The sequence below is a fragment of the Theropithecus gelada genome, chromosome 1, assembly GCF_003255815.1.
Source record: "Theropithecus gelada isolate Dixy chromosome 1, Tgel_1.0, whole genome shotgun sequence".
In the NCBI taxonomy this organism is placed as follows: Eukaryota; Metazoa; Chordata; class Mammalia; order Primates; family Cercopithecidae; genus Theropithecus; species Theropithecus gelada.
Window position 1 is genome coordinate 112018811 of NC_037668.1, and position 24863 is coordinate 112043673.

The 24863-nt window shown below is 37.4% G+C and overlaps 1 protein-coding gene and 1 pseudogene across 3 annotated transcripts in view; both read left to right on the forward strand.

The window, feature by feature from the left end:
• Window positions 1-911: 911 nt before the first annotated feature.
• The window catches only part of PRKACB (protein kinase cAMP-activated catalytic subunit beta), a 165556-nt gene continuing 141604 nt past the window's right edge, over window positions 912-24863 (forward strand). For 2 of the 3 annotated variants that reach the window (XM_025376506.1, XM_025376552.1), the window contains exon 1: window positions 912-1298. In XM_025376506.1, the coding sequence (XP_025232291.1) occupies window positions 1253-1298 (46 nt within the window). In that variant the 5' untranslated portion in view covers window positions 912-1252. The remainder of the gene's footprint in view (window positions 1299-24863) is intronic. The other variant, XM_025376477.1, reaches the window with a different exon arrangement.
• On the forward strand, window positions 8613-9246 carry LOC112618920 (annotated as a pseudogene).

Sequence of the window (24863 nt, forward strand, 5' to 3'; positions counted from 1 at the left end):
AAATTTTTTTAAAAGCCTGAGAAATTTCAAGTCAACAGGTATTCGTAAAACACCTACTATGCCTGGTGCCTTGGGAACATAGAATAATTTGGGAAGTTACAGTCTATTTTGACTTTGTAATAAGTGGAAAACACAGAGCAAAGTTCAATGGAACCACAAAAATGCTAGAGTGCCATATAATTTACCTAAGTAAAGCTAACAGCAAAATCAAGTATTCTAAGATTTATATTAATAAAAACGCAACTAACAATTGGGAATGTATTTATTTTCAGATCTACACAGAAGTTGCTAAATACAATGCTGTACATCAACAGAAGTTGTGCAGAAATAGTAAAATTTTCCTTTATCTCCACCTGGGAAGTCTGAAAACATAGGGCTTGTGACTGGAGCCTACTATCCCCGAGGACAACGCGGAGGGCTCAGCGAATACCTCAATGTGCGAGGGAATGAAAGGCTCGAACTACGACCGTGACTAGGGACCAGGCTTTTCCTACTGCCGATGCCGGGCAGATGCAAACCCAGAGACCACCCTTGCGCGCGATCTCCAACCCGAAGGTGCAGCTCTTTTTCGGACCTGGCGCTGTGAGGAAAAGGCAGTCTTTGAGTGAGGAGCCGCCGCGTGGCGGGACACAAGGAAAACCACCCGAGCCGCTGAACGGTATCCCGCGACTCCACTCCAGGGCACTGGGAACGCCAGGCTGAGGAGGGACTCTGCCTTCCGCAAAGCTAGCGGTTCCCACTCCACCTCCCACTATCTCAGCGATGGGCATCCGAGCGCTAGACCGGGATACCGCGGCGGAGGAGGCGGTCAGCTGAACCTCAGGCCCCAACCCTGGGCTCGGCCAGCTAGGGGTCCACCGCCCGCCGCCGGGGTCCCGGGCCCACGTCACTTCCGGCGCGCGCGCCCGCCCGCAAAGACACAGTCGGGCCAGGGCCTAGCCCGGGCGCGCGGCTGCCCGGGGGCGCGCGGGGAGGGCGGGCCGCGCGAAGGGGGAGTGTCTGCCCGCCGCCGCTACTGCTGCCGCCGCCGCCGCCGCCGCCGCCGTCGCCGCAGCTACCAGTGCTGAGGAGTTCGCTGGAACCCTTTCCTCAGACCCGGCCCGGTCTCCCCGCCCGGACTCCGGGCGCCAGCGCTAGGCGCACTCACCGCTTTGACGGGTGCAGAAGCGGGAGTTGCCCCAGACTGTGGAGTGGCGGGCACGGCCCCAGCCCCCCTTCCCCTCCCTGACCCCTTCTTGCCATCGCCCCAGACATGGGCAACGCGGCGACCGCCAAGAAAGGCAGCGAGGTGGAGAGCGGTGAGTTGAAGGCCGGGTCTGGGTATCCGCTGGGCGGGCCGGCGCAGGGCACCGAGGCCCCTCCGGGTCGCAGCTCCTGAGGCCGCGGGCACGGGCCAGGCCTAGCAGCGGCCGCCGGGAGTCGTTCTGGGGGGCCGGGGGACCAGCTGCCTTCCTCCTCCATTCCGACCCCCCAGCTCCGCGTTGAGGGCTGAGTGCGAAGGGCCGGATGTGGGGATCCTGGGAAGAGCGTTCCCTGGGATTCCCTTTTTCACTCTAGCGAGGAGGACTTGCACACATTCTGGAACACTTCCCCAAATATGGTCCGAGGAAAGAAGTCCCCAGTGCCATCCCACCCCTGCTTTCCCCTCTCGCCGACTCTTTGGGAGCTACAGGTAGTGGTGCTGTGGGTAAGGTTGGCTCTTCTCCCTCCATCACTTGGGTCCAACCCAACCTTATCACAAGGCGGGGGCTGCTAGTCTGGCTCTACGCAAGTGAGGCTAATCCTGAGTGAACAACTCTGCCTTAGAGATCCTTCATCTCTTCAGATTAGGAATGGAAAACATAATGAGACCAAACAGCAACTTTATCCATTAGAGAAAAAAGCCAGGCAGGTTTGCCTTTTCTCTAGACATTCTAGGATCTGCTACAATGCCTGTAAAACTTAAAGGTCATTCGGAGTGGAAGTGCTTCCAGAACACAGTTAATTTCTTCTGAGAGCTGAAGGTGCGGGTACTCCACACTTTACATCAAAAAGTAAAAAATCATGAAAATGGAATTTCTGTATGGCTGTGAGGTGTGTGTGTGTGTCTGTGTGTTTGTGTATGCATGTATACACATGCATATATATGTGTGTATATATGTGTCAGAATGGTCGTGAAATAAAACTTGGTTTGCCTTTGTAAAGTTTATATATTTTTATAATTCAGAATGGCCGAATAACAGATGATATTTGTTACATCACCAGTAGTGAATGACATGTTAGCACTTAAAGTGGGCCTGATAATTTTAGTTTGTGTAAATATTACTTGTAATGTTTTCATGGTTGTAACATAAGAATTAGGCTAATTTTATAATTTAGCATGAAGGAAATAGCTTTTTTTTCTGTATTAGTAAAGTAGAATTCATTTAGAAGGATTTAGTCTTTCATTTGGTTTAACATAAATAGATCAGATTATATGGTTTATGTTTCATCAGTAAGGTTTTGGTATCAATTTTCGGGAGCTCCAGAAAAGTTTGATGAGCTATTATATAAACTATTTAAGAACACACAGTATCTCATACAGAGATCTAAAGAAACCATTGTAGAGGTAGAATGTATGTTATTTTATTTTTATTTATTTATTTTTGAGATGCAGTTTCGTTCTTGTCGCCCAGGCTGGAGTGCAATAGTGCAATCTTGGCTCACTGCAACCTCCGCTTCCTGGGTTCAAGCGATTCTCCTGCCTCAGCCTCCCGAGTAGCTGGGATTACAGGCGTCCACCACCACACCCGGCTAATTTTTGTATTTTTAGTAGAGACGGAGTTTCACCATGTTGGCCAGGCTGGTCTCGAACTCCTGACCTCAGGTAATCCACCCACCTCAGCCTCCCAAAGTGCTGGGATTACAGGCGTGAGCCAACGTGCCCGGCCTTTGTTATCTTTTTAAAATTGCGGAAATATAGTAACTAACTGTACAGGAAGTATAAAAAATGTAAAAAGCGTAAAGAATTATTTGTACCTTATATGTTGTCATTTTTCGTGTTAATTTAAAACTGTATTAACTTAAAACGTGCTAATTGTGTTACAAAAGAGTGTTTGGAGAATGATCCTATTAGTAGTTTTCATTAGCAAGTGCTGACCTGTATAATGTTTATATTTTGGATAATGATAGTAGACTCTCCTGTGACCTGTGTATTTTTTATTAAGTTACCAAAACAATTCTCCCTTACACAGTATTAATTTGCAACTCATAGCTGTGAAATAACCTCAGAATATTTACTGAAAACAAAATGGAAACTTCAAATGTTTATCTGAACATATTTAAATTATTTCCATGAATAAATTCTTTCCTATGTTTTAAGTGTTAATGACAGTCTAGTACTTAAGTATATTAGTCAGCTTTTTGTGTAACTTTGTTTATGGAAACAAGGTCATTATAATAGTTTAAAAAGCTGTTGTGAAGTGACCAAAAAAAAAAATAGCATGTTATGTGTCATAGGGAAAATTATTTGAAATGTCATGTGTTGATTAATGTTTGTAATTTCATTTGGAGCAATGTTATCAGGTATATGTTGCTGTTCTGTAGTAAACAAAGAAATTGTATTTTAAACTTAATGAAAGGACTCTTATCATTACATACCTAACTGTTCTGTGTATTTTTTTAAAGAATTATTCTTGAAAACTTGTTTTTCAAAACTTTTAGAAATATATGATGTTACAGATCAGCCTGTACAATCATTCCTTTTCAAAGATCCTGATCTCTGAAGAAGCTGGAGTTGAGATCATACTGTTAGTAATAACCGAGTAAGGAATAGAGTCTGATGCCTGCACTCCATTCAGCATCACTAAATAATCAATTAATACATTTATTTTCAAAATATTCACCAAATGTTTTAGTTTCAATTAGAGACTATAAGTAAAAGCTAAAACATGTTACTGTCTAATGGGTAACTCATATATATAAGAGTTACCTGAAAGGCAAAAATACAAGTGCTAACATTATGGAAAGTGGAATTAGAACTCTGAAAATTGCTGTATGAAAATGTTTGATTTGAAAAGTTGATTAAAAGTATCAAGTCAGTTAAAATTTCAGGTTCAGTTAGCACCAAGCTTCAGAAAGGCAGGTGATTCCAGAGCTTAGTTCTAAAAATATTCCAGAAGAATGAAGTTGAAGTTAGGCATAAAGATAATTTAGAAGGGTCTTGGTTAACTTTGACTATCTGGTGCCTATATTATACTCTACTGAAACTGGTCCCTGTATTAGAATTAACATTTTCTGGGGTAAGACCTAAAGGCTAAGTGAGATTCCATCTTCATCTCCACAGGTTTTGGAGATAACATTAACTTAGGTACCTGTTGTTCTGCTGTAGTGCATTAGGAAATTGTATTGATGTATCTCAAAACTTAATGAAAGAATAACTGGCGCTATTATATACATAATAGTATATGATAGTGTGTGTTTTAAAAATTACTCTTGAAGATATATCCCTTTTAAAATTTGGATGTAGTTATTTAAACATCAGCTAATACAGAGAAACAAATTTTAGAAATATGATAAAATTCTCAGAGAAGGTTTAAACTCGTCAGTTAAGTTTGTTTTACTTATCCAGTCTTTTACCTTTTACACCAGCCCCAGTCACCAACACACCAAAAAAGCATGCTACTTCTTTTAACCTGGGAGGGGTTTTTATTTATTTCATTTTAAAAAAATACTATACCTCCAAGTTGCCTATTGGGCTTTGTGTTATACATTCATTGGAAAAATGTTGAGGCCCATGGGTGAACAGTGTTGGTAGAGATTTGAATGTAGATTCTTTCATGACTGCAAGTCATTAAGTTACCATGTGACCTAGTGTTCACATATGATCTTTGAATGTTTTCCAGAGTATCTCTCTGTCCTATGGATTTGAAAGTCAATAGGAATTAATCATAGAAAGCCACCAGTAGACTAGGTTCAACAAAAATTTTTTGAGGACTAATATGTGCCGGGTTATCTAATGCTTTCCATATATAAACTTTTACTTAATCTTTTTAACTGTAAAGTACTTGAGTTATTCCTTCATTTATGGATGAGGAAACAAAGGCTCCGAGAGCCTAAGTGACTTGCTTAAGGTTGCATAGCTAGTAAGTCAAGAAGCAACATTTAAATTGAGGCAACTGTAAGCCCAGAACCTGAAATTCTAACCACTTTGCTGAACAGCCTCTCTATCCAGTAGAATAGCCAATGCTAAGACACACAGAATAGCTTAGACAATTATAGCATGTTTCACTTTTCAAACATGACTTTTATTTGGTATATTAAAATCTTAAGTGAAAAAGATTATTTTTTTCTTGTACCATTCTCTAGATTCAGTTTTATCATCATGTTTTCAGATTTAATATAGTAGAATTTCAAATTAAACCACATAAAACTAATTTTATTTACTTAAAGGCTTCATTACCGCAGTACTTATATTTATTTTTTTCCCATTTGTAAATGTATACTTTTCCCTTCTTGCCGAATAGTCAATCAAAAAATTATTATTTGAACTTGTATTATCATTTTAAAAGTATTGGCAAATTCTCATTTCAGAGTAGCACTGTCCAGTCAAACATTCTGTGATAATGGAAGTGATCTCCACCTATGCTGTCCACCATAGTAGCTACTAGCCACATGTCTATTGAGCACTGGAAATGTGAATAGTACCACTGAGAAACTGAATCTTTAACTTACATGTGGCTAATTAGTGTTTGGTAAATTGGACAGCACAGGTTTAGAACATAGCTGTTTTTGCATTTAATAAAAATGCCAACCCATCTTTCTGTCATCTTGGTTATTTGTGGATCCTTACAAGTGTGTGTAGATTAATGGAATGCTGAATTTATTTTTTCTCATTTAAGAATTAACTTATTTCCTCAGCATTTCCTCAGAATAAGTATTTATAAACTTAGTGAACAAATTATTATAGTTCAATAATTTGTGTGTAATTTATTAACTACAAAGTTAAATTCTTTTTGGGGCTGTATTAGAATTAAAATTTGTGATTTTTAATACTCAATCTCAGTGAATATTCTTTTATTGAAAAATTTTTGTAGATTTAAATGTTGATGAGCAATGTAGTGATTTCTTATATCTTACTTAGGTCTTTGCACCTTTCAATTATCAAAGGAAAATCAGTAGCAGATATTTGTTCCAATTCAGTAGAATGCAGAGGTACCTGGGAAATCTTTCTTGGGTGTAAGATGAAAAAAGTCAAAACAATCAGTTATGCAGTTTTGATGATAAATACATATGATCTCATCCAGTTCCATGATTTTGTGAATCTGTTTGTGCGGATTGTCCACTGTATCAAATTATCTCATGTTCAGGAACCATTTTTCCTATTCTCCTCCTCAGTGTCCTTCACTTAGACTGTAGACAGATTGTTGCTTTTTCATTGCCAGCAGTAGGATAATTAGAGGCATGAAAGCCAGCTTAGAAAAGTAAGCCATGGCTGAGTGACAGAAGCAGCACGTGAGAAGGTGCTAGGTAAGCCAGGATAGCTATTAAGATCCTGTCAGATAATTAGTAGTTGACCATAATTCATTTTGACATTCCATTAAATTAATTTTTAAAAATTAGTACAACTTATGAAGTTATATATCTTGGTGATAAATGTTTGTATACATGGGTGATCAAATTTCCTTAGATTAATAAATCCTAAATTTTTAATGAAAAACATTGTGTTAAATAGAAAAGTGTGAAATTTATAAAAGGTAAATGTACTTAGGTCAGTATCTCATTATTTTGAGTATTTAATCTTACTTTTAAATGTATTCCTTCAAGAATGTCCTATATAGTTCTTTGTTCATTGCTTCATTCATTCCTTTATTCAGTACACATAATCAAGCTCCTAAAATGTGACAGACTCTACATAAGACTATGGGAATGAAGATTGAATAGGCCGCAGTACCTGCTTAGGGTGCCCATATTCCAGAGGGGGAAAGATAGACATGTCAACAAACACATGAAACCTGTCACAAATCCTTTCATTAAAGTTCAGCTGGGAACCAAGGGAAAGAAAGGTCATTTCCACTGGGATGGGGAGGAAGAGGTTCAAAAAGGACTTCAAAGAGGAGTTGAGCCCTGAGTTGAGCATTGAAAATGATAAATGTTCATCACATGGATTATAGGAGGAAGGGTGTTGTGAGTAGACAGAGCATTGATAAGTGAAGATGCAGAGAAGTAAAGCCATGTAACATATTCAGGAGAAGGAAGTAAGTTGCCCATTATGATTAAATGATGGAATGTGGGGTTGGTGACAGGAAAAGGGGACATTGTATAATGATAGATGAAACTGAAGAAATGGACAGAGGACCACATAATGGCGAAAGTTTGAATTTTATCTTTCAGACAACAGGGAGCCGTTGTGCACTTGGAAATAAGAGAGAAACATGATACAATTTGGGTTTAAAAGAGGTTACTTTGGTGGTGATGTGAAGATAAATCATTATGGAGCAAGTGGAAGAGGCAAGATCAGTTATAAGACTCATGATAATTTGGGTGAGGGCTATTGAGGGTCTGAACCAAGGTGGTAAAGGTAGGGATGGAGAAAAGGATCTGAAATGGGAGAAATCTGAAAAATTGAGCAGAATGTATTTTACTGATTGCATGTGGGAAATGAGGAAAAGGAGAATTGGGGATGAAACGTTACATTTTTAGCTTCAGTGTCGTGGTAGATGGGTTGTAACGCCGGTAATAGAGTCAGGAAATGAATACAGAGGGCAGGAGTACATTGGGGGTTGGGGTTGGGACATACTGAATTTGGGATACCCATGTCATTTCTGATAAATGATAGCTGATTGGTTATTCTATGTGTGAATTGTCTTTTATCTCCCAGCCATGGGGGAAAATGACCTTGGATGGTCAAGGGACCTTTTCCACATTTTATCCTCATTTTACTCTTTTCAAAGACAACTGTTTAGAAACTATAGAAACTATAACATCTGGCATAACTTACATAAATTAAGAATTTTATATACTAAAAGTTTAACCTTTTTGTTTTAAAAAGAGGAAAGCCAAAGCACTGATGAGAACAGTGTAACTTTTAAAGAAACAAAGTAATTTAAAATCATAAAATATTACTTTTATAATTTAAGTGTGCGTCCTCTAAGCTATTCAGTTTTGTAGTTATACAGGGTAGTGGAAAGAACATGTAAAATATAGCACCAACATCTATTATGTACTAAGTAAATGTCGGTTTTATTCCCCTAGAGTCCTTTAACATAGATGTTTAAAAGTTCAGATGTAATTGAATAGTAAAATCATAAACTTGAGAGTAAGAAAAATCTAATTTTTTTCCTAATACATTCTAATATCTCATTTTGGACATATGTTTTAATATCTCCAAGTTATGGTATAAAATTGAGAGGGATGGACTAATGACACTGTGATCTCTTCTTCCAGCTTTATAATCCAATGCTTCTATTATATTTATTTAAAGGAAAAAATAAACACTTAGGAAGCAACAAGATTAGGCAATAAATCATAAAAAGTGCTCACAAAATGTGTAGGCAGAGAAGTGGCAAATGATCCTCAATTGAGCAAATAAATATATGGTAATGTATTTGCAAAAACTTTTGATTTACATTTAAGGAATGATAGTAATGGACAGGAGTGCCCTTGACAGGCAGGGAGGGCTGGGCTGTGTATCCCTCTGCTCGCACTGCAGGGAAATGTCTCAGTGACTTTTCCTGAGGAGGTTCCTGGTCTCAGTCGTCTCCAGGAAGCCCTCTCAGGATCGGTGGCCACCTCTCACTTACGGAGTCCTGCAGACCCCACAATGCAGTCCTGGTGGCCTGGCTGTAACACTCAACTCAGATCGGATAATATACACCACCAGGATCTCCTTGATGACCGTTAATATCCAGGATGGACGTGACTTTCAAGACCAGTTGGTCAACAGTGAGACGCCCATGGTTGTGGATTTCCACACACAGTGGTGTGGACACTGCAAGATACTGGGGCCAAGGTTAGAGAAGATGGTGGCCAAGCAGCATAGGAAAGTACTTATGGCCAAGGTGGATATTGATGACCACACAGACCTCACCACTGAGTATGAGGTGTTGGCGGTGCCCACTGTGCTGGCCATGAAGAATGGGGATGTGGTGGACAAGTTTGTGGGCATCAAAGATGAGGATCAGCTGGAGGCCTGCCTGAAGAAGCTGATGGGCTGACAAGCAAGGACGAGTCCTGGTTCCCTTGCCCCCGTGTAACACCAATAGAACTCTTCCTGCCACCTCTCTCCTGTCTGGCCTCTGGGGTCCATGCTTAGAGCCCAGGCTCCAGCAGTGAGTGCTTCCGAGCTGGCGGACTGCCCAAGATGGTGGCAGACAGCATCAGAGGATGGTGCTGCTGCTGATCCAGGGACTGCCTTCTTCCCTCCCACATGCCTTTCATCCCCTCCCACTAGGGCCTATGGCAGTTCTCTCAGGATGCATAGAGAGAGCCCAGGCCAGCCCACAGTACTCCTGTTCAGGCAGCCACACCTTGGTCCTCATCTCTGGTCCCTTCTGATCTGAAGCCTCATGCCTGGCTCATCTGCCACCTGCATTTCTCTTTCCTGCTGCTGTTTTGTAAAAAGAAAAAGAAAAAAGAAGCCCAAACTAGTGAGAATAATACATAATTCTCTCATTTTTTGTAGGTCTGTAATAAAGAACTTAGTCATCCCTTCCACCTCCTACTGTGAAGAGCAGACCCTGGGTCCCACACTGAAATCCCGTGTAGTCGCCCATCCCCATTCCCCAGGGAACCCCCTCCCAGCTAGCCTCCCAGGCAGGGGGCCAGAAAATGAGCGATGGACTGGGGAACCCTGTAGAGCCTTGATTCTGGAAGGCTCGAGGCACCTCCTTCGCTCCTTAGCTGGCCTGTTGGTCCTCTGAGCAGGGGGCTTAACTGTGAACAAATCAGACCAATAAAGCAAGGGTCTGCACCTAAAAAGACAAATTTATGAATCACTGTACTATCTTTGAAGATATTTTCATGTCCTACTACAAGTAAAGGAACCATCAAAATGTTCACCATCAGGGCAGAGTCTTGGAAATAAAACATGAAGCATTCTACTCTTATGTGAAATCATTAGTGTACTATGTATAGATGTGGTGTTCTGTGTATAGCAGAACCAGAGAAACTTTAGATCAGGGGCAGCTAACAGGAGTAAGAGCATGGAAAGTCTATTGTGTGTGAATAAACTATATATATATATTTCATTTAATCTAGAAAAATTAAGGTTACATGATTAAAGTGTGTAAAATCAAGTAGCATAGACAGAAAATCTGGGATTGCTCACCTAAACTTGAAACCCTAGAACCCATGGACTATTCTTCCAAACTTACAAAAGCTAGTTGTAGAACAAGTAAAATGAATTGTCATAAAACCTTGATATAAACTGAGCTTAGACAATAAATATATTTAACTGATTAGTCATTTATGTTTAAAGGTGAAACATATGTGTTTACAAATTTAGGTAGTATTTTTAGCAATTTCAAAAGCAAGAAAACTTTAATGCTTTTTTACTCTTTAAAACATTTTTAAATTTTTATTTATTTATTTTGAAACAGAGTTTTACTGTGTTGCCCAGGCTGGACTCAAACTCCTGGGCTCAGGCAGTCCTCCTGCGTAGCTGGGACTGCAGGTGTGTACCACCGAGGCTTGTTTTTTTTACTCTTTATAGGTTTTATAATCTCTCCAGCCCCCAGCACTTTCCAAAAGAATCATCAGTATTTATAACATAAGTCTCTTTCTTGCTAATACTAAGGTTTACTACTATTATGCAGATAAATTTTTTCCCCTGATATGGTGGTATAACTTAAAATGCTTTTAGTGGATTTCTTTATTTTAATCTGCTGTAATTAATGTATTCATTTAGTTTATTTTTATTCCCTAACCAGTGAAATAGGGAGTAAAGAGTTGTCTTCATGTAGCTCATAGTCTAGTAAAAGATTTAGACAAGTAAAAGCACAATGATGAGAATGTTGTTGGAAGTGGATTATAGGACGTATTTTTTTGTAATGTGAATTAGATTCAGTAATGCTATGTATCTATGCAGAAAATTTTCCGAATCAAATTTGATATTCTTATAAGAGAGAAATGCACCAGTTAAATTGATACACTAGCATAATTGAAATTAGTTCTGCCTTAGAAAATCCAATGTAGATGCCATATTTTTTTATCTGGCCTGGTGTAACAAGGTATAAAGTCCCAGGCTCTCTGACCACAGTTTAATGTTATATTCACTGTTGTCTTCTATTCATAGGTTAATTTTTCAGGGACATCTTAAACTTGTTTTGTTGTAAGACAGCTGTGCAATCCAAACCATTAGGTCTGTGACAAGCCTGTTTTCTCAATCTGGACTTGTCCTTAGTAAATTAAAGAGACTGTACTTGTGATTTTATTAGTTTAGAGTCCTGTTTAGTAAAATGAATATTCCATTTCTATACTGTATTCTTCTTAAGTAGATGACCATATAGCATCAGCAGGCCATTGTTGTATGTGAGCCACAAACTTCAGAGAGCATGTTGGTATAGGTATTAATTATTTCTTTTACAGGGGCTAGCTGTACTGGTAACTTAGCTCTTTCAATCTTAGCTCAACTCCCTCTGAGTAGGAGCCATGACAGGTTAAACTGTGGAAGAATATGAGCCTCACTTTAGGCTGTAGTCTTGAGGTCATGAATAAGCCATAGTTCAATTCATAGAATGACAGGCAAAGCATTCCCTTGTTTGTCTTTCATTCATTCTTAATCAGTACTTACTGAGTACCTACTTCAAACCAGGCATTATACTAGTCTGTAGATGCAAATAAAAATAAGACTTGGTTCCTGTCCTTAAACTGGTAGGCAGATACAGATATTTATAGTAAGGCATACAGTGATACATAGGTACCTGAGATTAATACTAGTGTGAAAATGCAGCATAGGAATTTATATAGGAGTGGTATAGAATTTCTGAGATCATCTTGGGAAATAGACTGAAACTAACTGAAATGGGAACTTGCTTTGAGTCCATTTTGGAGATATTTACATCTGTAATTGTAGCACTTGTACTACATTGCTTTTTCAACTCCTATCCCCACTACAGTGTGCTCTGGCAAAGCAGTGTCTATGTTGTTTAGTTTTTTAATCTCTGGAATGTGGTACAGTTCTTGGCTCATGTCATGGTGGGAGCTAAAATCATGGATAGTTAAGTGGATCAAAAATTCAAACCTCTTGTAGAAGCATACATCCTCCTCCCTTTCCTTCATTGGCAGGAACTGTGTCAGTAATGTATTGACTGTTTGGGGATAATAGTTGATTAATGTGATAAGAGGGTACCTCTTTCCCTGCCTTTTTTTATTATGTAGTAGCTTCTTTGACATTTATGTATCAAAATTATATCACAGTTGGTATGGGGAGATTGGTCTCAGGCAGGTAGGAAGAAGACACTGGACTAGGGAAAACTAGAGTATTATGCTCCCAACTTTTTGAAAAATTTGTTATTCAAGGCATATATCATTCAACTGTGCCAATGTGTTTCTCATCCTTGTTGCTGTCATTTACCAGTCTCTTGCTTACTTCTTATTCATCAAATACTTTGGCATCTGGCTCACAATGTTCCTCTACACTCTCAGCTCTGCATTCATTCTGGGTGGTTTTGAATTCTATGTTAACGACTCATTTAATATCACTGCACCTCTGTTCTTTGACCATGTTATCTCCTATTCCCTTTTTGTTCATTTCAGATGTCTAGTTTTGCCAAGGACCATGTCATATTCATTAACTGCTCAAGAATCACCAATGTAGGTGTGTGATTCTTTGATCACAATTTCCTCTCCTTTTTGCTTGCTTTTTAAATATTCCCATTATGATCATTCTTCATCAGAACTTCTCATCCATTTATCCATCAGTCCTCTCATTTTCATTTTTTCTTCTTAACCATTTTAGATTACTTGGTCCCAAAATTCCTTTGCACATCTGCCTCTTTATCAAATCTCTCTAACAAAAAAGTAACTCATGATAAACTCAGCTATGTGCTTTCTCAGTGCTTTCAGCCAAGAGCCAAGCACTGCTAGAGAAAGCCACACAGAAGAACACTAGAAATTTACTATCATCAACCTCAAATGGGCTGTCAACATGACTTGACAGTTTTATCACATTTCTCTGATCAACTCTGTCTCTCATTCTTCACAAGTTCTATTTCATTTCTCTCTTTATACCTCTGACTTCTCCATTATCTGTTTCTAAGTCATGATATTACATCATATTTTACCAGGAAAAGAAAAGCTATCAGACAGGAACCCCTTTAACTTCTTCCTATTAAATATTCACACCTACTGTATTTTAACTTGACCGTCTTACTCTATTATAATAGAGGAGTTGTCTGTTATATTTATCTATTGTTACATCACACAGGACTCCTAAATTTAGCAACTTAAAGAGTGACAACATTTATTTTACTTCTGAAAGTAAGTAATTTGGGCAGAGCTCAGCTATGCGCTCTATATGACATCAACTATCTTAGCTCAAAAGCTGGGGACTAGAAACACATAAAGCCTTGCTCATTTACATATTTCCCTGTTGATGCTGGCCGTACAGGTAATTTGTACCTTACTTAGGACTGTCAGCTGGAGCACCTACACATGACCTCTACATGTGGCTTGGGCCTTCATATCATGTGGCTAAGTTCCAAGAAGGAGGGAGAGAGCCAGGTATAAGCTGTATCACCTTTTATGACCTAGCCTCCAAAGTCAAGCAGTGTCACTTCAGCTGTATTCTGTTCATTAAGTGAGCCACTTTAATGAGTCTGTATCAAGGGAAGTTGAATTAGATTCCACCCTTTGATGGAAGGAGTTAGAAAAATGTTGGTACATGTTGTAGATATCACATTGTACATCTTTCTCTGCAAGGCCAATCCCTCCACTATTACTTTGGATCCCAATCCCTCCTGCTTTCCCAGGAGTCTTTGTATTCTTATCTTTTACATGTATAATAATATGTCTTCTCATTTATTTAAAAAATGTGTACCCCTTTTCCCTTCACTTTCAGTTTTCTCTTTGACCCTACTTTCTCTTTCCCTTTCTCATCGCTCACCTACTAAAGTGAACTGGCCTGTGATTTACAGTATGTGTGGTCAAATCAGTTGACTTTGGTGGCCAGGCAGGTAATTTTAATGTGTCTTGGGTAAAACCTGAGACGGGAAGAAAGAAAAAGGAGAAAATGTTCTTTTTCTGTTCTTACTATGTTATAGTTACTTACAGTCAAGATATAGAGAACTTAAATTTAATGTAGTTCAGCTTTTAGAATACAACATGTTTGAATGTTGTGGTCTGCATATTAATATTTAAGTATTAACATGAAGTTATATGAAGTATGTAACAACATAAAAAATGTCAAACTGGGTTACATGCACAACCCGGTTTAATATATAAGAACCTATTCTTTAAATACCTTTAGAATCTTTGACCCAACAATTTCTTGATTCTTTTTGTTTTTGTTTTTGTTTTTTGAGAGGGAGTCTCGCTCTGTGGCCCAGGCTGGAGTGCAGTGGCCGGATCTCAGCTCACTGCAAGCTCCGCCTCCTGGGTTTACGCCATTCTCCTGCCTCAGCCTCCCGAGTAGCTAGGACTACAGGTGCCCGCCACCTCGCCCGGCTAGTTTTTTGTATTTTTTTTAGTAGAGACGGGGTTTCACCGTTTTAGCCAGGATGGTCTCGATCTCCTGACCTCGTGATCCGCCCGTCTCGGCCTCCCAAAGTGCTGGGATTACAGGCTTGAGCCACCGCGCCCGGCCGATTCTTTATAATTAGATTTAACTTTCTTGTTTTTTGGTTTTTTTTGTTGTTGTTGTTTTGAGACAGGGTCTCGCTGTGTTCCCCAGGCTGGAGTGCAGTGGTGCGATCATGACTCCCTGCAACTTCTGCCTCCTGGATTCAGGCGATCCTCCCAACTTAGCCTCCTGAGTAGCTGGGACTACAGGTGTGTGCCGCCCTGCCTGGCTAATTTTCGTATTTTTGGTAGAGACGGGTTTTTGCCATGTTGCCCGGGCTGGTCTTGAACTCCTGGGTTCAAGCAATCCACCCACCTCAGCCTTCCAGAGTTCTGGGGTTACAGGTATAAGCCACCATAACCTTCTTGTTCTGTTACTCACACAAGTTTAGCATGAGAAATAAACATGTTAGTGACTTCTTATCTTTAATCTTTATTGTACTCAAAGGCATCAGTGACCTAAAAATCTTCAAATGTTTTTTCCCAGTGATTTCTGTGACAATAACAGTGAGAGCCATAGTGGAGGTAGAGTTGGCAGAAGGAAACTTTTTTGGTTTTGGTTATGATTGTTTTTTGTTGTAATTTACTTTATAATATTCTGTGTAGTAGAATTGAGAAACTATGTTACAGTAGTACTATTTTCAAGAAAAAATTTAATTGAAGTATACCATACATTTCAAAAGTATTCAAATCCTAATTTATAGGCCAATGAATTTGATAAAGTGAACACTCATGTGAATTTTCACCCATACCAAGAAATAGAATATTATTGAAACCCCAGAAGCTTCCCTCCTCCCCGTACCCAATCATTACTAGATTTAAAATGTGGAATACTACATCATGTTTTCCTTTGTGACTGCCTTCTTTCACTTACGTATTTGTGACACTTATCCATGTTTTTGTCATAGCAGTGATTTATTAATTTTCACAATATATATCATTGTATAAGTATAGCAAAACATATTTTTTCTATGGTTGATGTAAATTTGGGTTGTTTCCAGTTTGGAGCTCTTATGAATAATGCTTTGAACACACTTGTACATGACTTTTGGTAAATATATGTATGTTTTGGTGAATATGTATTTGATGAATATGTGTTATGGATACACTCATATACATACATGCATATATACATGCATGTGTGTCTTTGTGTGTGCGTGAGAGAGAATGCTGTTGAATTAATTGCTGGATTTCTGGGTCACAGATCATGTGGTTCTGGTAAATACCACCAAATAAATTTTCAGATTGGTTGAACCTGTTTCTAACCAGCAGTGCTTAGGGTTTTAGTCACTCCACATCCTTCCCAAACTTGATGTTTTTCATATTTCTAATTATACCTATTCTGGTAAACATTTCCTGGTAATAATTTGTACATCCCTTATGACTGATAGTGTTGATTACTTTTTCATGTTGGTATTGGTCATTTGGATATCCTCTTTTTATAAAACATTTTTTTCAGGTATTTCCCCATCCCTTTTTTGCAGCATTCTGTTGTCTTTTTCAAAAAAATTGATTTGTAGAGTTATTTAACATGGGTACAGGTTTTTCCCCCCCAGACATATGTACTTCAAATATCTTCTTCTGTTTCATAGCTTGCCTTTTCACTTTCTTAACAATGTCTCCTTCATACTGTTTAATAATTTTCAAACTTACAAATAATTTACAAATCATTTCCTGTATGATTTGTGTTTTGTTTGGCCTTCTTTGGTCTTTAAGAAGTTCTCACTACCCTAGGGTCATAGATATTTCCTATGTTAGGTTTAGAAGCTTTCTTTTACCTTTCATATTTAGAAATACAGTCTATCTTGAATCAAGTGTATGCATCTCTCTCTCTGTTTCTCCCTGTCTCTCTGTCTGTCTCTCTCTCTATGTGTGCGCTTGTGTGTGTGTGTGGTGAGGTAGGAGTCATTTTTTAATATCAGTATTTATTTGACACATCACCATTTAAAAGGAAAAAGAAATTGTCCCTTCCCCAAAGCACTGTAATGACATCTTTGTTATCAAAGGCTGAATATATTTGATTTACTTCTTTTCTGTTCCATTGGTTTTGTCTATTTTAGTGTCAGTACAAAACTGCATGAATTCATATAACTTTATAATAGAAGTTATCATAATCAGTAGTACAAATACTAAAACTTCATCCTTCACAATAATTTTGAATATTCTTTCTTTTTAATTTTCCTTTAAAAATTTTAAATCAGCTTGTCAGTTTTCACATACATAATTATATACATGAATCTTTTAGGAATCTTAATTGCGATTGCATTGAATATATAGTAGTTTGAGAAGAATTTTCATCTTTATGATATTGAATTTTTAAGTCCATGAAAAGTATTTCTCCATTTATTTAGATCTACTTTAACTTCTTTTAGTATCTTTGTAATATTCTGTATCTTCTTTCAGTAGTGCTTTGTAATATGCTGTTTAAATTTTAAATGTAATTTAAAAATTACATTTATTCTTAGTTTTACATGCTTTTTAATGTTACTATAAAGGGTATCAGTGTCAAAGTTTTATCTTCTAATTTTTCATTATGAGTATATAAGCATAGGGTTGGAAATTCTATGCTGACCTATCTAATGATCTTGCTAATTTTATTAACTGTAAGTTATTTATAGATACATTTAGATTTTATATATACACAAATCACGTTTTTGCTTAATTTTGACAGTGTAAACTTTTTCCTTTTAGTCCTTATACTTTTTTTCTTGCCTTATTGCACTGATTAGGACTTGCAATACAATAGTACATAGAAATCATGATAACAGCCACCCTTGTCATATTCCTGGTGTCACTGAAAAGCTTTTAATATTTTGGAACCAGGCAGAAAAATTTTAAGATAACCTGTTATCTTAAGTTTAAGGACGGTTTCTTCTATTGCTGGTTTGCTAATTATTTTTCCTTTGAGAATGGGTATTTAATTTTATGAGATGTTATTTCTGCATCTATGAGTTTTGAATGTTAAATTAATATTGCATACCTGGAATAAACCCAGTCTGGTTGCAATATATTATCCAATTCATATCCTTTTTTAATGTAATAGTGAATTTGGTTTGCTAAAATGTCTCAGAATGTTTTCTTTTATCATTATTCCATTGTTTTTTCTTTGACTAATGGTTACATTGATTAGTTTTCAAATATTTGGGGGTTTTGGGTTTAGTTTCACTGTGTTCAGAGAACATGTTTGGAATGATTTCAGTTCTTTGAAGTTTGTTGATACTTGCTTTATGGGTCACCATATAGCCATATACAGTAGTCATTTGTAAATGTTCCAATGACTTTTGAAGAGACTGTCTATTCTGCTTTTGTTGCCTACATGTACTCTCTCTCTCTCTCTCTCTCTCTTTCTCACACACACACACACACACACACACACACACACACACAAAAAGACAAGTTTAATTCACACTGAATTCAAGGTATTCTGTTTCATGTTATATTTCTTTAGAGAGGACTTATTTTACTTCTGATGTGATTCAGTATTATTTTTACTAATTACAGTCATGTGGTACATAACAACATTCAGTCAAAAACATACTAAATATACAATCATGGTTCTAAAAATTATACTACTTTATTTTAATGTACTTTTTATATGTTTAGATATACAAATACCATTGTATTACAACTGCCTACAGAATTCAGTACAGTAACATGCTGTATAGGGTTGTAGCCTAGGAGCAATAGGCTATCCATATAGCTTAGATATGTAGTAAGCTATACCATCTAGGTTTGTGTAAGTACACTCTTTGATGTTCGTACAATGACGAGATTGCCTAATGACACATTTCTCAGAATGTATCCCTAGCATTAAGTGACACATGACTGTTTTTAACACTCCATCATGCATTGTTATTATTGTTCCGGGCCCTCAATATTTATATTTATCCTATCTTTTTTTTTTTTTTTTTTTTTTTTGCACTTATTCCTTCATGCATTCTCTGGTCTAAGTTACTTGTGCCATAAGTAAGTCTTATGTAAAGGTGTCCTAGTGATGAATTATGTCAGTTTTTATTTATCTGGATTTGTGTATTTTTTACCTTTTTTTAAGGATATGTTTTATAAGTATAGATAATTTTAAATTGAGAATTACCTTCTTTGAACACTTTGAAGATGTTTCATCATGTTTTGTTTTCCATTGTTTTGTTGAGAAATCAGCTGTTAGTCTCAGTGTTGCTTTTCAAAGGTAGTATATCTTTTTTTTTCTTTGGTTGCTTTGAGATTTTCCTTTTGCCTTTGGTTTTCAGCAGTTTCACAATATGCCTAGGTGATTTTATTTTCCCTACTTTGTGTTTGCAACTTTTTAGAATCATGGCTCAAAATGTTTCATTTATTTAAGATCGTTTTCAATAAGCATATCTTAATATATTGCCTCTATCACATCTTTTCTTTCCTCTTGTTCTGGGATACCAATTACATGTATATGTAAAATTTCTGATATATAATTTCAATTATTATATTTTTAATCTCTAGACTTTCCAGTTGATTTTTCAGTTTCTACTTATAAAATTGTCTACTCATTTATATTCTTGTACAAATTAATCATACATATATTAAAGTTCATGTCTGAATTTACGGTTTTTATTACCAATGTGTTTTTCTATAGTATGTTTGTTCTCTTATTTTTGGTTATTTGGTCTTTTGGCATGCCTGGGAATCTTTAATTGAATGTTGGCAATGTGGAGAATTCAAGGAATTTTGTATCATGTTATGTTTCTTAAGAGAGGACTTATTTTGGCTGATGGTTAGAGTTGGGTCAGATTGTGTTGATCCAGTCAACAATTGAGATGACTTATTGGCTGTTCTCGGTCTTTGTGAGGCTTGGTCTATTTCCTATTTATCCTTACTCCTATCGATGGAGCCTTTCAGTGGTTTTGACTGAAAGCCTGGCAGTGTTTATCAAGACCCTACTTCATGCTAGCCCTGAACTTCAATTTTTGTTTCCTCATTGTGAGATTACTGAAATATTTGCTTAGTTTTCTAATCTCCTAAAAAGGTGTTTCTTGGTATCTGTTCTTTAGTGTCATGCCTTAGGTATCTTAAACATCTGAATGCTTCAAGAAGAAAAAGTAGTACAGAATGTTGGGATTTTTATTTCTGGTTTCTTGGCCCCTAAAGTCTCTGAATTCCATTTTTCCCCCTTGTCAGTCAAGTGTAATGTTGAATATCTGAGCCTTAGCTTTTTGCATGTCCTTTCTACCAACTGGGAAAATGCCCTGAGGGCAAAAGCAGTATAGATCTCTCTTTAATCATTTTCAGGACCTTGGTGTTCCTCAAAACCTGCTACCTCCTTTGCTACTACTTTCAAACAACTCTTAACCCCATTCCTGCCAGTATTTATGTTATTTTTAGCAAGAGCTTTTTTTATATGTCACTTTATTGAAGTAGAAATTCCTTGATAGTATTTTTCTCCTTTTGTAAATCTGTGTAATGAATCATAGTATAAAGTGTGCACATTTTTAAGCTTATGGATTGAAGAGGTTTTGCAAATGAATTCCTCATAATCATGACTAGATCAATATATGCAAATTAACAGCATTCTAAAAGCTTCCTTTGTCCCTCCACAGTCAATAAGCATCCTTCCCTCAAACATAACCACTATTTTCATTTCTGTCACCATAGATTAGTTTCGCCTGTTTTTCAGCTTTACATAAGTGGAATAACAATTATACTGTTTTGTATCTGGGATTTTAATTACAACATTGTTTGTAAAATTTAGTCCTGTTGCTGAATGTAAGGTTCTTTACTTTTTGTTAATGTATAGTGTTCCATGGTATGAATACACAATTTATTTTTTCTTTCTACATTTGATGGTACTTGGGTTGTTTTCCAGTTTGGGACTATTATGAACAGAACTTCTGTGAACATTGTTGACCATTTTTGTGCCTTTTCATACACATCTATACTCATTTCTGTTAGGTATATACCTATAAATGGAATACTGTCATAAAGCATATGTATCTGTTTTAGTAGATACTATCAAAGTGTTTTCCAAAGAGGTTGTACCAATTTGCACTCACAGCAGCAGAGTAGGAGAGTTTCCATTGCCCCACATCTTCACCATCCTTGGTATTGACAGGTATTGTTTTGTTTTAGCCATTTTAGTTTGTATATTATTAAGGGTTCTCCAGAGAAACAGAACCAATAGGAGGTGTGTGTGGGGGGGGAGGGGAAGATTATTTCTATAATAAATCTCCTCTTACATACATATATACTTATTATGGAAATTGACTCATGATTATGGAGGCTGATAAGTCATATGATCAAGTTGGGGAACCAGGAAACCTGGTGCTGTAACTTAGTCTAAGTCCAAAGACCTGAGGAAAGGGAAGAGGAAATGGTGTAAGTCCTAGGCTGAGTCTGAAGACCCAAGGACTAGGAGCACTGATGTCCAATAGCAGGAGAAGGTAGATATTCCAGTCTTAAAAGAAAAGAAAAGAAAAAAAAGAGCGGATTTGCCCTTTCTCCACCTTTTTGTTCTATTCAAGCCCTCAGCACATTAGATAATGCTCATCCACATTAGTAAGGTTGGTCTTCTTTATTCAGCCCACCGATTCAAATGCTGATCTCTTACGGAAACATCCTCACAAACACACCCAGAAATAATGTTTACCAGCTATTTGGGCATCTCTTAGTCTAGTCAAGTTGACACATAAAATTAACCACCATAGTGGGTGTATATCAGGATATAATTATGCTTTTTATTTTTGTTTCCCTGATGATTAATCATGTTGAACACCTTTTTATGTGCTTATTGGGTTATTCAGATATCCTTTTTTAGATGTAATGCCTATTACATTAAATTAAATCTTTTGCCTATTTTTCTACTGGGAAAATAAAATAGGAGTTATTATTTTGCAGAAACGTTATACATTCATATAGCTTGTGAATATAAATAAAAATATTTTCTCCAAGTCTATGGGTTGTATTTTATTCTCTTAATTATATGCCTTGAACACAGCTTTTAATCTCAATATACTGAGAGTACTAACTTTTTGCTTAGCCCATTTTGTTTCCCTTTTAACAAATCTTTGCCTACTCCAAGTTAATGAAAATAGTTTCTTTTGTTCTTCTAAAAGACTTATTATCTTTGTCACATTTAGGTCTGCTTGCATGTCTCAGAGCAGTAGAAAGCAGTATTATCAGTTGTGAGGAAGAATTATGGGAAAAGTGTTGGAGGTTTGGTAAAGAGGAAAAGGTATAAAAGTCATCTAGAAGCGTGGGAGATTGGATGGACTAGGGAAGTACAATATGATTGCCAGACACCAGTAAATATACTCTTGAGGTTTCTGGTTCTGAACTTCAAATCATAAAACGTTAGAGTAGTTTGTTTTTCTCCAGCCTTACCCAGCTGCAGAAGTGCAGGCACAGTGTAGGTATAGAGATTTCACCAGGGTTATGGTTTTGCCAAGCAAGTATAGACAAAATGAGAGAAGTGCAAGTGGCTGAAAATGTATGCAGGAAGTGATTATTTATGCTTGGCTTTGGAATTTGTGCTTTTAAAGGAGGAAAAAAGATAATATTGGGGTATCAAGGATCCTGAAAAGGATTAGAGATCCTGGTAAGGTTTAAAGATTGTTGAAGTTGAGATCTTAAAAGGGAGTGAGCTAAAAAGATAGAACATGGTTAGAGAGAAAGAGTAGAATGAAATGGGCTAAGGGTATGATCTTTGGAGTCAATGGCTAAGATAGGGTAGGGTGGGAATGTACACATTTTTTTTATTATACTTTAAGTTCTAGGGTACATGTGCACAACGTGCAGGTTTGTTACATATGTATACTTGTGCCACGTTGGTGTGCTGCACCCATCAACTTGTCAGCACCCATCAACTCGTCATTTACATCAGGTATAACTCCCAATGCCATCCCTCCCCCCTCCCCTGTCCCCATAATAGGCCCCATTGTGTGATGTTCCCCTTCCCAAGTCCAAGTGATCTCATTGTTCAATTCCCACCTATGAGTGAGAACATGTGATGTTTAGTTTTCTGTTCTTGCAAGAGTTTGCTGAGAATGATGGTTTCCAGCTGCATCCATGTCCCTACAAAGGACACAAACTTATCCTTTTTTATGGCTGCATAGTATTCCATGGTGTATATGTGCCACATTTTCTAAATCCACTCTGTCACTGATGGACATTTGGGTTGATTCCAAGTCTTTGCTATTGTGAATAGTGCTGCAATAAACATACGTGTGCATGTGTCTTTATAGCAGCATGATTTATAATCCTTTGGGTATATACCCAGTAATGGGATGGCTGGGTCAAATGGTATTTCTAGTTCTAGATCCTTGAGGAATTGCCATACTGTTTTCCACAATGGTTGAACTAGTTTACAGTCCCACCAACAGTGTAAAAGTGTTCCTATTTCTCCACATCCTCTCCAGTACCTGCTGTTTTCTGGCTTTTTAATGATTGCCATTCTAACTGGTGTGAGATGGTATCTCATTGTGGTTTTGATTTGCATTTCTCTGATGGCCAGTGATGATGAGCATTTTTTCATGTGTCTGTTGGCTGTATGCATGTCTTCTTTTGAGAAATGTCTGTTCATATCCTTCACCCACTTTTTGATGGGGTTGTGTGTTTTTTTCTTGTAAATTTGTTTGAGTTCTTTGTAGGTTTTGAATATTAGCCCTTTGTCAGATGAGTAGATTGCAAAAATTTTCTCCCATTCTGTAGGTTGCTTGTTCACTCTGATGGTAGTTTCTTTTGCTGTGCAGGAGCTCTTTAGTTTAATTAGATCCCATTTGTCAATTTTGGCTTTTGTTGCCATTGCTTTATGCCTATGTCCTGGATAGTATTACCTAGATTTTCTTCTAGGGTTTTTATGGTATTAGGTCTAACATTTAAGTCTCTAATCCATCTTGAATTAATTTTTGTATAAGGACTAAGGAAGGGATCCAGTTTCAGCTTTCTACTTATGGCTAGCCAATTTTCCCAGCACCATTTATTAAACAGGAATCCTTTCCCCATTTCTTGTTTTTGTCAGGTTTGTCAAAGATCAGATGACTGTAGATGTGTGGTATTATTTCTGAGGACTCTGTTCTGTTCCATTGGTCTATATCTCTGTTTTGGTACCAGTACCATGCTGTTTTGGTTACTGTAGCCTTGTAGTATAGTTTGAAGTCAGGTAGGGTGATCCCTCCAGCTTTGTTCTTTTGACTTGGGATTGTCTTGGCAATGTGGGCTCTTTTTTGGTTCCATATGAACTTTAAAACAGTTTTTTCCAATTCTGTGAAGAAAGTCATTGATAGCTTGATGGGGATGGCATTGAATCTATAAATTACCTTGGGCAGTATGGCCATTTTCACAATATTGATTCTTCCTATCCATGAGCATGGTATGTTCTTCCATTTGTTTGTGTCCTCTTTTATTTCACTGAGCAGTGGTTTGTAGTTCTCTTTGAAGAGGTCCTTTACATCCCTTGTAAGTTGGATTCCTAGGTATTTTATTCTCTTTGAAGCAATTGTGAATGAAAGTTCATTCATGATTTGGCTCTCTGTCTGTCACTGGTGTATAAGAATGCGTGTGTTTTTTGCACATTAATTTTGTATCCTGAGACTTTGCTAAAGTTGCTTATCAGCTTAAGGAGATTTTGGGCTGAGATGATGGGGTTTTCTAAATATACAATCATGTCATCTGCAAACAGGGACAATTTGACTTCTTCTTTTCCTAACTGAATATCCTTTATGTCTTTCTCTTGCCCGATTGCCCTAGCCAGAACTTCCAACACTATGTTGAATAGGAGTGGTGAGAGAGGGCATCCCTGTGTTGTGCCAGTTTTCAAAGGGAATGCTTCCAGTTTTTGCCCATTCAGTATGATATTGGCTGTGGGTTTGTCATAAATAGCTCTTATGATTTTGAAATATGTTCCATCAATACTGAATTTATTGAGAGTTTTTAGCATGAAGGGCTGTTGAATTTTGTCAAAGGCCTTTTCTGCATCTATTGAGATAAAAATGAATTTAGATATTATATTAGAAAGGTTAGAGGATATACATATTCACTGAATAGATATATCTTGAATTAACTACAAATAGTCCAATTTTATTTGTAGTGTTATGTATAGTAAGAAATATAGGTACAATACCTATTTAAAAATTCTACAAAATATTTTAGCAAAGTTCTTTTTA